General features: G+C 35.2%; 1 protein-coding gene across 7 annotated transcripts in view; it reads right to left on the reverse strand.

The window, feature by feature from the left end:
* LOC114052499 (transformation/transcription domain-associated protein) overlaps positions 1–14,997 on the reverse strand; it is a 169,861-nt gene that overhangs the window by 137,811 nt on the left and 17,053 nt on the right. For 5 of the 7 annotated variants that reach the window (XM_027875153.1, XM_027875149.1, XM_027875151.1 and 2 more), the window contains exons 11-20: positions 14,554–14,650; positions 12,916–13,054; positions 8,678–8,756; positions 7,425–7,659; positions 6,670–6,994; positions 6,473–6,570; positions 5,834–6,028; positions 5,201–5,392; positions 2,426–2,591; positions 1,058–1,314 (exon numbers count right to left, since the gene is read on the reverse strand). In XM_027875153.1, the coding sequence (XP_027730954.1) occupies positions 1,058–1,314; positions 2,426–2,591; positions 5,201–5,392; positions 5,834–6,028; positions 6,473–6,570; positions 6,670–6,994; positions 7,425–7,659; positions 8,678–8,756; positions 12,916–13,054; positions 14,554–14,650 (1,783 nt within the window). The remainder of the gene's footprint in view (positions 1–1,057; positions 1,315–2,425; positions 2,592–5,200; positions 5,393–5,833; positions 6,029–6,472; positions 6,571–6,669; positions 6,995–7,424; positions 7,660–8,677; positions 8,757–12,915; positions 13,055–14,553; positions 14,651–14,997) is intronic. The other 2 variants (XM_027875152.1, XM_027875148.1) reach the window with 1 other exon arrangement.

A 14,997-nucleotide genomic window follows, 5' to 3' on the forward strand; every position in this document is an offset into this window, starting at 1 on the left:
ATTTTCAAATTTCATCACAATGTCATAAATCTTTAAATACATGTTCCAATTTACTTCACAGAATTTTCAACAAGTTTAATAAGACTTGGGAAAAAAAGTTGAGAAGTAAATCAAAGATCACTACATTTCTGAATTTAGTCTTTTAAATCAATTTGTTTCCTTGTCAATTACTGGACTATAGTTATAGTCTTAGATTGAATGTATTACTTTCCTCCATGAATAGGACCATGCAAGATTCCAACAGCTCTTATAACTCTTGGTTTAAGCTATTTTTTAATTAGATCAATAACAAAAGGCAAGGAAGTTGTTTTCATTTTAGATACTAGGGATTTGAAACTTTAGTTTATAAGCAAAGTAAGAAGTGTCTTCTGAAATGTTCCTGTTTATTATTTTTATTGTTAATACCAACAATTCACATTTACATAACATATCAGAGATTACAGAAAACAGATCTCAGTCTTGTAAAACAGGTTATCATCCTCATTTTACTATTGAAGAAACTGAGGCTCAGAAAGCTTAAGTGCCCAAGATCACAAGACCAGTAGGTATCAGGGCCTGTATTTAAACTCAGGTCTCCTGACTCCCAATCAATGCTCTTTCCACAATAGCATGCTGGCTCTCTATTGTTCAGCCCCTTCCACTATTCTTCTGCCATGGAAAAGATAATACTCTATTTTCCACTTCTTCAAATAAGCAATGGGTATTATTTACATATCTAAGTCATCTGTACTTTCAGAAGCCATACAGAATTAAAATAAGAAGAGCTGACTTTCATTCTATCCTTTTGGTACTGTGAATATAAAATAGGACAATTAAATCAATTTCCATATGATTTTCAATTACCAGCCCATTACAATACAGAATATGTGAAAACTTATAAAATACACATAACATAAAGAATGCTCTACAGTAACTCTTCATGTACCAGAGAAATCCACAAAAGTAAGCTGAAAATTGTAACACCTACTTTAGACAGAGCCTAATATAATGGCTTGACAGCATAACTAAAAATTTAAGTTTCAAAATGAAAATAACAGATACAACAACCTGATATTACCTGCATGAGTTCAGCCCTCACTGGCTGAATGTGATCATACAGAAAGTCTGGTTGGAGATTATCTACACATAATTCAAGAGTCCGAAGGCCTTGGCTAACCAATGTTTGGGATCCATTAAGAGCAGATACTAAGGGATCCATTAACATTGGTAGATATGGTAGAAGAGAGCTCAGTCGAACTGGTACAGTAAGACATAGTTCCACAAATAAATCTTTCATGTGCTGCTTGTGGAGGCCACTTTGTAACATATTAAGTCCTAAAAAGGAGGAAAAAATTTAAAGTAAAATTAATTTTAAAATATTTAGTTAATAATAATAGCTAGAATTTATATGGCACTTAAAGGTTTTCAAAACAATTTACAAATATTGCCTCTCATTATCTTTACAACAACCCTGAGAAGTAGTATTTTCATTTTATAGATGAGGAAATGGAGATAGACAGCGATTAAGTGACTTTCTCAGTGTCACACAACTAGCAATGTTTGTCTAAGGTTACATTTGAACTCAGGTCTTCTAAATTTCAGGTTCAGTACTTTCTATGTATGAGGGCACCTAGCTTTCTCATTCATAAATACTTAACATGATTAAGTGCTTAAAATATAAGTGTGTGAAGGAGTAAGGAATGTATGGAAGAAGTTAGGAAAGACAAGAAAGTAACTTTTCAAAACACAATCAGTTCACATAAATATATCCATACAGGGCTTTCGATTTATCAGCTAGTAAATAATACTCAAGTACAAATACAAAGTAACTTACTTTCTTTATTTCTCATTTTGATTATCCCTTTCCAACATGGTTGTGTTTCTCTGGTCTAGTGTTAAAACCAGAAAATGTAAGGCTCAAAAATGTAAGCAACATCTCATCAGGGAAATCAGGACCATCCCCACCCCCACCCCCATCATCAGTTCCTACATAATCCTGAAAATACCACAACTTATTTCAGCAGCCTCACTTTACAGCCTCTGTGCCCTTAAAGTATTAAATGGTGATCCTCTATAATTCTAAGGGTTTATCAGTTACACAGAGATGAGTAGCTGCCAAAAGGGATAGGGAATTGATCTGTGATTTCATTGTCGGAGGGAAGCCCTTGGGTGAGAAAACTCCTTAAAGCAATACAGAATAATATCTTTTCTATAACTATATCAAATTCCTTAAATCCAACAGAGGTCAACATTTTCTCTGCAACATCACAGAGAATTGTCTGGGACACCAAAATGCTAAGTGACTTGCCCAATGTGTCAGAGGAGGGACTTAAACCCAGGTATTCCTGCCTTCTAGGCCCATTCTCTATCCACTGTATTACCAGAAAAAAGGAATTAAGTGTTGGAATGAAACAAGATTAAAGACAAGCAAAATGGTTATTCTGACCTTGCAACAGGTTTGGTAAGAGAGGCAAGAATTCCTGATAGAGAAGATCATGGCTACCCCCGCCAATGGAACGAAATAACGCTCGAAGGAGCAGGAAATAGTTGTAAGGCTCCTTGGCCGTCTGTGCAAGTTCCATAGAGCTGTTCACAATCTTGTGCAAGTGGGGCTAAGAGATTTGAGATAAAGGTCAATAAACAGACAACAAAGAGAAAGGTCAACGAACAGCAATATCTTTAAATCATCATTATCAACATCACACCGGACTCAAAGGTTACATGTAATCCAATAAAGGCAAAAGCTAATTTTGATAGATTTGTACTAAATACACACAGCAATGCCTAGGGGTGGGGGGGCGGCGCCAGAGAGAAGTTAATCACTGTCGTTCGCCAAATTAGACCTAAATTTATGAAAAAATGTATTGATCCAAATACATATTTCCTATCAAAGTTAGCCAATATAAAACCCAAATGCGGTATATGATCTACTTTTAAGTCTATATTTACGTGTGATTTTTTTTTCTTTTAAAGAAATTACAATCATGAAACAGTCTTGGGTCTTCATTTTTCCTGACATCTAAAAGTCATAAATACTCTGCCTCATGAAGTCTCTCATCAATCAGTTCAAATTTTCAACTGAACGCCCTATCACCAATCAATAATTTTATTACTGGATTGATCCTTAGAGGTCATTAACTCCAACTATCCCATTTTCAGTTGAAGAAATTGAAGGCGAGGGAGGTTAACTGACTTTCCCAAGGATTCCTAAGTCCTATTTTATTTATTCTTTCCATTGATTCAAAAGTACAGTAGGACAAAAAGCAGAAAAAGCAATCACAAGGTACATATTCTCTTAACACTTTTCTTCAAGATCAAGGTCCGCACTGTTAAATTTTGAACCATAAATATTTGGAATAAATTGTTTTAAAACAATTATCCTTTGATTTCATGAGATACAAGAAAAAATATGCCAACATATTTTGATGTCATTCTCAATTTAATTTTTTTAAAAAACTAAAGTTTAAATCCCCAATCCCTAGGTAGAGATTAGCTAGCAATAAAACCAAAGGCATTATAATCTAGGTAAAAAATTCAACAGATATTCATTGTAGTCCTAGTTCTTTCTTAAGTCACTAAACTCTAGACCTATTTCTCATTTTTCAAACAGTAGGTAGTGCTACCTTACTCACAAGGTGAGAAATTTTTTAAAATGGATGTGATAGCATTCTGAATGATTGGTGACTTTTTTTTTTTAAAACTGTTTCTAAATACAAGGAGTATTTTTCCTCTCCTTTTGGACTTATGATTTCATTGCTATAAGGAACCCGAAGGGGTGAGGGGGAGGAAACTCTTTCTACCATAGCAGCTCTACAACCATCTGATTTATCTCAGAGAACTGCCGAAGGCACTGTATCATGTAACTTTCTGACTTGTAACTTGACATGTAACTTACACGACCTGTCAACAGTCACACAGTAAATGAGTCAGAAGAGGGACTTGAATCTAAGATTTCCTAATTCCAAAGGAAGCTTGCCAGTCACTATATGATCTGACTCTCCAATGTAAAGTATTGCTCTTTATTATTAAAACCATAGTGGGAAACCCTCTTTGAGTAGATTAATTAACCTGCACTTCCTAAAAAAAAAACATTTCTGTGCAGAAGCCTTTTAAGTTTTTTGCCCTGGAGTCCCAGTAGATATTTTATTATTCACCTACGTCTAGAGCACAACAAGTTTAAAGCTTCAAATTATTTTCTGTAACAGTCTACACAACAAAGGTCACAGATAAAAGGAATACATTCTCCACAGTCAATCAAATATTTGAGTACCTACTACATGCAGGACACTAAAAACCTCACAAGGTTTCAAACATTTTCAAACATATTTCATTTGCCTTCTATTTAACTACGGACACCAAGTATTATAGCCTTGGTACAAAAACTGACACTGTTAGTGTTTGAACACTTCACTAACAATAAAGAGTATTTTTATGTTTTATGCCTACACCTGAGTTGTCATTCCTTATATAATAAAGAGCTATATTTCTCTATTAGGCCATAGGTTTCCCTATGGGAAAAGGTTTCTCTTTGAACACAGCAGATGATACTGTCTGACCTTAAGAAGAGATATATTTTGCAACAAAGGGAGAAAATGTATTTTAAAGATGCCTTTGTTATGCTTCTCATATTGAATTCTCCAAAACTGAACCACAAGTCACTTACTTACATGCTGGAAAAAAGATATTCATCTATAAATGTAGCCTAGGCACAGATCTGAACATTAAGCCTTCAAGTTTCTTCCATTTCAATTCATGTAAGATTGTTCATATTCTGAACTTGTAAATGAGGAGCATGTTGTGAGGCATCATGGCACAGTGAAGAAAAGGCCACCGGTCACAAAGCTCTAGGTTCAGATCCTGCATCTAATATCACGTGTGACCACAAGCAAGATACTTAATTTCTCAAGGTCCCTAGAGACCTCTCCAAGATTATAAATTACAGATGAGTTGCCAATCTACATGGTAGAAAGAGTTTCAACCACAAGAATCCTCACAATGATGAAATCAAGGGTCTGGACCAAAAAAAAAAAAAAAAAGCAGTACATTCAATGTTTTTATTATACAAGGATATTTGCTGGGTTTTTATTATGCAAGGATACTTACTACCTTAAGCAGTTTTTTTCAAATGTTAAAACAGTAGTTTAAGTAAGTTTTCCAATAGTGGATTGTTTTAATAATCAACTGTGTGTTCAAGTGCCACTTAAGTCAAAATAAGCTTTACCTTCAGCATTTGTTCATTTTCAGCTGCAAAGAGAGAAACTGAGCCAAATACCAACTTGAACAGCTTGAGATACAGATTGGAGAGTTCTACATTAGAGCCCATTTCTGGCAGTCGATCAAGGAGATACTCCACAAGAATTGTAGCAAACAGAGCAGAGGTGGTAGGATTCGCCAAGAAGGAATTAGCAACTATCTGTGAAAACAAGAAATTCAGATGACAAAAATAATTCCTTTCCAAAAGTGATTGCAAGATAAGGTAATTAGCTTAAATAAATGAATGCCATATTGAAGCTCACAAAATTAATTACCTATCAAAGAAGAATGAAATATTTCTACAAAGAATGAAGTATTTTTACAACATTAATAGAAATGTTTCAGGCATTTATTTTACGTAAGCTTAACTCCCACTGAAAAATCATTCAACATCAGGACACTAATACTAACAAAAGATATTAGCTCAAAATCATCTGCTGCTTTTCAGGTACATTATTTTCTAAATTATACATGGCTTAAAAATAATCCTTTGAACTCTGCCCTTTTAAGGAAACTTTAAATGTTTTAAAAACTGATTTCCAAATTACTGAAAAGCATACAGTATTTATATATGGGAGGATACATGAAAATTATTTTATACCTGAAGAGCATAATTTTTTGAGATTCTTTCCACCATATAAGGGACTGTAGTTTGAAAGATTTCTTTAAATGTTAATGGATTCATCATAGTGAAGACCCCTGCAAAATGTTCCAACACTTCCTTCTCTTCTTTCATTCTAACTGTCTGACAGTTAGCTACTCGAATGTATGTCTGTCCATTTCCTGCTATCTGGACCTGGAACAGGAAAGAAATACATGCATCTTTTATTTAACTCACTTGAGAATGAAAATATTTGTAAGTCAAAATACAATTACATAACAAATTCTGTTAAATATGATCACTGTTGTATTCACCAAAAGCACTACAATTTTAAAAATGCCCTAAAAAAAACCTCAATCTTGTACAGTTACATTTATAAACTTTAGAAAAAAATTTTTATGAAAGAATGCAACTTTACTAAGTTGTTCAACACCAGGAAGAGACTAAATCTAAAGTTACACTCTCCCTTAAGAAAAAAATAAAGATTTTCATAAAGAGACTTCTCTAAGTGCAATTCCATTCTATGATGCTAGAATGCATGTTGAGCCCTATGAGTATAGGGCTTATAAAGTCTAAAAATGTCTAATTCTATGTGGTGTTTTCATTCGTAACAGCTTAGTTCATCACCATGTTACTCACCTGATAAATATCTAAAGCCTGCATTGCATATTTCACAAGCTTTATGTAAATCTGTGTCTCTTTGGGTTGGAATTGTTTGTTGGGAATGAATTGAGCTTCTGGAAGAAAGATTACATGACAAATTAAAACCACAAAAAAATTGTTAAAGTCTTAGGCAAATGCTGTATTTTATCTAGTAATTTAAAGTGCAGAATTACCACCAGGTGCTTTACATGAAGTTATTCCCCATGTAATCGTCTTGACTCCACAGACCAAAGTTTTTACCAAACTTCGACAATCTGTAACTTGGAATGTCTGCTTGTCTTCTTTATCCTTTTCTCCTTGTTTCTCAAATACAGGCACTGGTGCTGGAGCTACAGGTGTGGTAGGGGCTGGTGAAGGTGCAGGAGCAGGTGCTGTGGGAGCTGGAGGTACCCCAGGCAAAGCTGCTTCAGTTGCTCCCAGTTCTGACTGAGGTTTACACTTTTTAAAAATGGCAGACAACTGATACCGAGCAATGGTATGGAATTTCAGAACAAAAACCTGAAAAGGGAGGAAATTAATATGATGGTTTCAAAAGAACAAAATTACCTTGAACATACCAAAAGTTACCTTCCAAATCAAATTAGTTCAGCAAATGAAAGGCAAAAAATTCCAATAAAACAATATAACAAAAGGGATTTTTTGATTCTCTTCAAAAGAAGTGACAAGTATTTGGTATAAAAACCAACTGCTTTTAAAAACATCTACTCATTTTTAACATACCTAAATATTGTATTTTACCTGAACATGTGCAATATACCTACACGTATCCTATAAGGTAAACTCAGTAATTTGCTATATGAAATACTGGCCAGTAAAGAGATACTTTGGAATCCAAAGTTTGGAAGCTTTGGGAGCACTTATTAAAATACTTTGGGAATGCTTATTAAAATATATTTCTTTCACTTAATTTCTCATAAAAAATCCATACCTCTAACATCCTCATTAGAATATCTCTCCCATTTCCATTTTCCTGCTCACTTTTGGAGCGAATGCAATCTACCAGGTTTAACAAAAGTTTGCAAGACATAGTCTGGATACTGCTAGGTAATGACTCATCATCAATGTTCTTGGCAAATAGCTGGACTGCAAGGGAGAGGTCATTGAGAGGTAAATGCTGACGGACATGATGCACCAAGTCTGCCAGTGTGCTGTATGCAAGTGGCCTAGAAGGGGAAAAAAATTTATTAGTTTTTAGGCCTATTTACTGGTGTATATTACATGGACATTTATAAATACCATAATCAATTTGTTATCATCTCATTTTTCCCTAGTAAGATAACTCTACAGGAAGGCAGTGCACCAGTGAGGTCAAACCTAGACTTTACCGAACAATTTTACAACTCTTTCCATTTTTCATCTAATAATTTTAACGATGCCTTTTGAAAGCTGGTAGTTTTTTTTCAAACTGAGTTTTATAAGCTTTTGTTCAACAACAGCACTCCAATGGACAATGAAATATATAATTAGCCTAAGGAAAAAACAATTACTAGGCTTGATCATGCATATGCCCATTTTGTGGCTCAAAAAGTAGAAATAGTACATATCAATTAACATTTTCTTATTCTGTGGTACTTTACCATAATGTTCAGACGATTAAGTTCTAAAAAGACTTTGTATGTCGCCATAACACCCCAAGCTACAAAATAACTTTTAATTTGTTCTCTAATAATAGAATATTTTACAAATTCAGACTCTTCTAAACCTCTTCAAGCAGATGGTCAAAACGTTCTTCAAACTACCTAAAGACTCCTCACTCACACTTCACTACTCAGAGCTACAAGGCTTCTAAAAGCAACACTCTGTCTGCAATTGTACTCATGAAAATTAAACCAAGCAGATATTTAAACACTATTTGGCTTAACAAAAATAGTAAGATAAAAATACAGAAAAAAACCTAATAATCAAAAGGAATTTTTCAAGTGTTCTACATATAATTCATGTTAACAATAAACCAACTCTCACTTTTTGCATTATCTCTTTATGTCTGGGCACTATATCAGCTGATTTAAAGTGACAACATCCTCTTTTAAAATTCCTACATTTCTAAATCTCATGGTAATTTAAGGACACATGTAAATTTAATTTGCAGGTTCTAGAATTGTTATATACTCCAAAGAGGAAATATCACAAATTACTATTAATAGCAAGTATCCAACTAGATACCATAGGGTTAGTTCATACCTCAGAGTCTCTCGAGCAGTATATCCAGAACCAATTAGTATAGATTCATCAAACAGTTTGTCCATGCATGGAATGAATTCTAAAATGCAAATATTTATGGCATCGATTACCAACAAAACCAATTACACATTACATTACTTAAACAGTATTTAACTTAAAGGTCAATTATACAATCCACATTAAAAAGAGGAAAGAAAAAAAAACAGCCCACACTATTTCATTCTGTAAAAATACTGACTTATTCCTTAAGAGAGGTTACACAAAACGTGCTACTAAAAATACAATTTGGGCTATCAGCAAATGCTTTAAAAATTAGACAAACTACTAAGAAAATGTGAATTTATTTTGAAATGTAAAAGGAGGAGTAATTTAATATATGGTCATCCTAGCTATTTTAAGCATGTGTGAAGTTCACTGTGCTAAGCAGCTGTGATACAAAAATTTAAGTGGCCAATAAGTGATACAGGTTGCAGGATTTCAGAGGAAGGACCTGTTGTCTCTGCTTGGTGAAACAGTCAGTCAGTCAGTCAGTCAGTCAGCAAACACTTATTAAGTTCCATACCATATGCCAGACATTGTGCTAAGTGCTAGGGATACAAAGAACGGCAAAAACATGGTTCCTCATCTCAAGGAGTTCCCAGTCCAAGAGGCAAGAAAAGAAGCAAAGAGCTTAAATAATATATACAAATGAATTGGAACTTAATTAATTAACAGGTAAGTAATAGCTAAGGAAGTTCAATGAGGGACCTGGAAGAAATTAAGCTTAATTAAATACTATACAATGTGCATTATCAGGCAAAGGGCAATTTATACAAATGCACAAAGACAGGAAATGACATGTTAAGTTTGGGAGAGGGCTGAACAGGAGCACAACAAGAGTGAAATATGTGTATAGGAAAGTAATATGAAATAAATGTGGAAGCTGGAACCAACTTGTAAAAAGACTTAAATGACAGTCTGAGGCATTTGTATTTTATCCTAGAGTCAACAGAAAGCTCCTCTCCAGGAAGAGCAGAGTGGCTTAGTTACACCAGAGCCTTAGGAAAATTATTTTCCCAGCTACATGAAAAATGGGTTTGAGAGGGGCTAAATTAGACACAGACTCAGTGAGGAGGTCATTTCAATAATCTACGTGACTAATGATGAGGAACTGAACTAAGTTGGTGGCAGTGTGAGTGAAGAGAAAGGGACAGATGTTATGGTGGTAGAATCAGTAGGATTTAGCAATTTGTTAGGTATGGGAAGTGAAAAAGAGGGAAGAATCAAAGGTAACTCCAGAGATCCAAACCTGGCAACTCAGAAGATGGCAGGAAAGCTTGGAGAAGTAGGTCTGGGAAGGGAGGACACGAGTAAATATAACAGATTTGGGGTACTGGCAGGCAATAAATGTAAAGACTATCTCACAATTGGAAATGTGGGACTAGAATTAAAAAGAGGGATTTCAGCTGGATTGAAGAAATTAGGAATCATCTGCATAAAGGTGATAACTGAACCCATGAAAGCAGATGAGATTACAAAGGGTCAGCAGTAGAGAGAGGAAAGGGCCATAGGGAACACTCAAACTTAGGAGACAGGAAATCAGATGACAATCTAAGAAAAGAGCCTAAGGGGTTATCAAACATGTAGGAAGAGAACCAGAAAAGGAAATGTCACAGTATTCAAGGAAGGAGAGTTTTAAGAATTTTAGCAATTAGAAAAACACAGGATCACAGAACAGTGCAGACAGTAACATTATAGATCTAGAGCTGCAAGGGACCTCAGACTTTATTTAATCTACTTGCACATTTTAATTTTATTTTTCAATTTTATTTTTTGTTCCATTCCAAATTTTCTCCCTTCCTATAGCCCTCCCCCAACCAATGAGAAGGGCAAGAAACACTCATCTTACATATGAGAAAACTGAGACCCAGAGAGAAGTGACGTGGCTGAAGTCATGAACCAGGGTTCTTAGATTCAAATCTTGTTCTTTTTCCACCATGCTATGCTGCATCCGTGCTAGATGACTGGTAAACTCTGAGAAAAATGTCAACTAGACGGGGCAGCTAGATAGCGCAGTGGATAGAGCTCCAGCCTTGGAGTCAGAAGGACCTGAGCTCAAATCCAACCTCAGACACTTGACACTTACTAGTTGTGTGACTCTGAACAAGTCACTTAACCCCAAAATGCCTCACCAAAAACCGAAAAAAAAAAAAAAAAAGGCAGCTAGGATTAAAGGGCCAGAAAGCCAGTTCGAAAAAGGTCTACTGAGAAATAATCAAGTGGTGAGAAGTGGAGACTAGAGTCAAGAATGAATTCTCTCTACAAGTTCAGCAAAGAAAGGGTCAGATGATGATAAAGGAGGCCAATTTGAGAGAACAGTGAGGTTCAAGTAAAAGTTTTTTATGGATTCAGAGGAGGCCTGAGCATGTTTGAAAGAGGAGGGAAGGGGCCAATAGGGAAAGATCAATGGGGTAAGCACCTAGAAGAAGAAGGGAATGAGAATCAAAGGCACAGACAGATAGGCTAACCTTTTCAAGGTTCCCTCTCCCTCAAAGTTTGACTCAGTAGAGGAGGGGATGGGAGAAAATGCATGAGTTTCCAGTTAAAACGTAGAGAAGATTAGGGAGTTCATGTGAAATGACCTCAGTTTTCTCAGAAAAGAGGTGAGGTCATCTGGTAAGAAAAGGGGGGACAGGTGACAAGTTTTTGAATAGCATTTTGGGGCTCACTTGGCAATCTCATTCTCTCCCATGGTTTTAACAATAATCCCTTTGAAAATTCTTCCTAAATCTATATCTCTAGCCACGATCTCTCTTACCAGCTTCTGTTGCACATCTCCAACTACTTACAAGACATCTCTCCAAACTGTATGTGCCACCTCACATTTCTATAAGAAAGCTCATTATCTTTTTCCTTCAGCCTACTCCTTCTTCTGATGTCACTATTTCTATCTAAAGTCTCCGAAACCAGTCCCTTGTGTTCAATACTTTGTGTTTGTTTGATTCCTCCCTCTCACCTCTTATACTTATTTAGTAACCAAGTCATATCCATTCTACCATTAAAAGATCTCATAGAAGAAGAAAAAGGCCTAGAGAGATTTAGTGATTTGCCTAAAGCCACAAAGATAATTAGCTTCATAAACAGGATTTTGACTAATCCTCTGCCTCCAGAATCAGTGCTATTTCCACTAGTTTTTATCTCTTCGAAGAAGCCTACTCCTTCATAGCTCCATGGCTTTGCTCATTTATTCCCTATGCCTCATTTCACCTGGTAAATTCCTGCTCATCTTTTAAAGCCCAAAAAAACCACCATGTTTTATACAAAAATTTTCTCTGGTTTGCCACTTCTCCTTTAAGCTGACAAAGAACTTTTATTTTCTAACTTTCAAATGCACTTTTTGTGCAATATTATGTAGTTACACATAGGTGACTTTATCCCACATTTTAGAATGTAAATTTCACAAAGGTAAACTATGTACCTCCCCAAGCACTTAACATAATGCTCTGCACACTTATTAGAAGTTTTATACACATACACACACACTTATGGACTTTTTGCATTAGAAGGAACCTGAAAGGTCAGCTAGTCCACACCCTCCTCATTTTGTAGATGAGGAAACTAAAGGTCCACTTAGAGGAAGTGACATGCAGAACCCAAGTCTCCTGACCACTAATCCAGTGCTCTTTTCACTATGCTATGCTCTGTAGAAATGATCAGATAAAAAAAATGTTTTTAGCTATATATGATAAAAGAAAAAAAAAGACAAAGAAATACTAAAAGCTACTCAGAAGCTCTACAAAGTTCATGTATCTGCTATGGGATTATAAGAAAGAATAGGGACAGCATCTTAGAGGCAGGATAGTAGAGTCATGGCACGGTAAACAGTTTGGAGAATAAAAACATGGAAAGTTTTGATAATCACAAAAGGAAAACATAACTTTGATTTCCACAACTAGATTTACCTGAAGACAGTGATCATGTGACTTTGCATTGGAAGAAGTAATCCAAATCACGGCAATGCTTTTCCGACTACACTCCTCAAGTAAAATGACTTACAGGAAATTAACATTACCTCTTCCAGCCACCAAATTTATGCATCAACAATGAACCTACCCTAGTCCACATACCACTATGCCCAAATTTTTAACAAGTTTTGTGTTTTCTCCAGCAAGCTGAAGATCTAACATAATAAATTAGTGCTGTTAAAATAACCATATGTAATACATATAAATGTAAGCACTGAGAGAAAATGTACATACGGCTCCTTAAATCTGTAGTGAGAATGTGTTTGGCAGCAATGAGAAGCTCCTTTCTAAGATGTGCAGTTTCTGCTGGACAATTTGATAATAACTGTAACATTCCTTTTACCATCTGCTGAGAATATTTTGCCACCAAATCCTACAAAAACAAGAATTAGGAACAACATGTGTAATTATACCTCTGGTGGAAGGAAAAGTAGGTAAAATACCAATTCAAAATGCTCTATAAATTTAACTCAAACTAATTCGGTAAACTAACTGTACATATAACATTATATTAGACTTGTTCAATACCAGCTCTCTTTACTTAATCCAAAAATTAACCTGAAGTGGTGGCTTGTTAAGACCTGTTGAACTTCTGCAACCACACTGAGAGTAAGGACCCTAGAACTTCAATCATTTAATCTTTGCTCAAGCACAGAATAATTCTATGAGATGAAAAACAAAAATAATTTGAACTAGAAAACTGTGAAATGACTGAAAGAAGAATTTAATTTAGAAGTGTTCTCAATAACCTATTTTGTCTAATTTCCTAGATATTTTAAGCTTACAAATTTTATTTCAGGGGCAGCTAGGTAGCAGTAGAAAGAGCACCGGCCCTAAAGTCAGGAGGACCTGAGTTCAAATTCGGCCTAAGACCAAATGCTTGACACTTACTACCTGTGTGACCCTGGGCAAGTTATTTAACCCCAACTGCCTTAAAAAAAAAAATCTCAGATTTCTCGGGGCAGCTAGGTGGCGCAGTGGATAGAGCACCAGCCCTGGAGCCAAGAGGACCTGAATTCAAGTCCAACCTCAGACACATAACACTCACTAGCTGTGTGGCCCTGGGCAAGTCACTTAACCCCACTGCCTCACCTAAAAAAAAAACAAAAACAAAAACAAAACAAAATTTTATTTCAGTGATTTTGGGGGGGGGGGGGGGGGGGGGGGCGAGGCAATTGGGGTTAAGTGACTTGCCCAGGCTCACACGGCTAGTAAGTGTCAAGTGTCTGGTCTAAAACTGGATTTGAACTCAGGTGTTCCTGACTCCAGGACCGGTGCTCTATCCACTGGGCCACCTAGCTGTCCCTTATTTCAATGATTTTAAAGTGAACAAATTATAATGAACACCCAATTATTTAGGACAATAATATTTCCCCAAAAGTACATTTAGTTTTTAAAAAATCTCACAAGACATGAATTAAAAATTATTAAAAAAAAGTTTACGTGGAATGAGTTGGAATCACAATCATTCCATAAAAAATTCTGAGTTTTTTATTTTGAGAATGAACTATTTGAAAAATGGGAGATAGAGCAACTCAATGTTCTCTTGCACTTAATCCACTAGCGAATTAAAATAGATTACATGAGTAATTACTTTTTAAAAAATGAGTAAAATATGAGAATATAGGATAAATTACTTTAAAACCTAACCATGAGAATCAGTTAAACTTGTTTATCATACTTTTCATTTTACAATACTAACTTTTCCACTACAACACATATACAAAAGACTACCATAGTTGCCTAACTCTCCCACACATCTTTGTCATACAATTTCTAAATAGAGATCTAAATACTGACACCTGAAAGTAATCCTACTCCTTCATTCATCCCAAGTTCCACAATAATTATAACTAAAATATTTTAACTTACCTGATAAATTCTTATAATATAAGCTAAAAATGATAAAGTTTTAATCTGAGCAGCAATGAAATCAGCATACAACTCCTTATTGTATAGTTTATGTTGCCTGGAACAGAATCAAATTGGATTTACTGTATTGTACTTTAACTTCTTTAAGTAAATTTAGAATTAATTAAAAGAAGATTGAAGGCTATTATGCCCACAAACATGTTTAATTTTCATAGAGAAATAAAGCAGCAGGAATTTAGGTTCACATGCTACATTATACTTCCATTTAGAGATCACTAAGTAGCCAATGCTTAATACTGAACCCTATTAACCCTGAAGTACTTTCCTAGGAATGAAAATGGTATCCAAATCAACCCACTACAATCAACAAAACAGACAAAGATTAGCCTTGAGAGGTGACTGACAAAGTCAAATAGAGTCTGATTTAATCCTTTGACTACTATC

Source organism: Vombatus ursinus, unplaced genomic scaffold, assembly GCF_900497805.2.
Source record: "Vombatus ursinus unplaced genomic scaffold, bare-nosed wombat genome assembly UNPS02014807.1, whole genome shotgun sequence".
Taxonomy (NCBI): Eukaryota; Metazoa; Chordata; class Mammalia; order Diprotodontia; family Vombatidae; genus Vombatus; species Vombatus ursinus.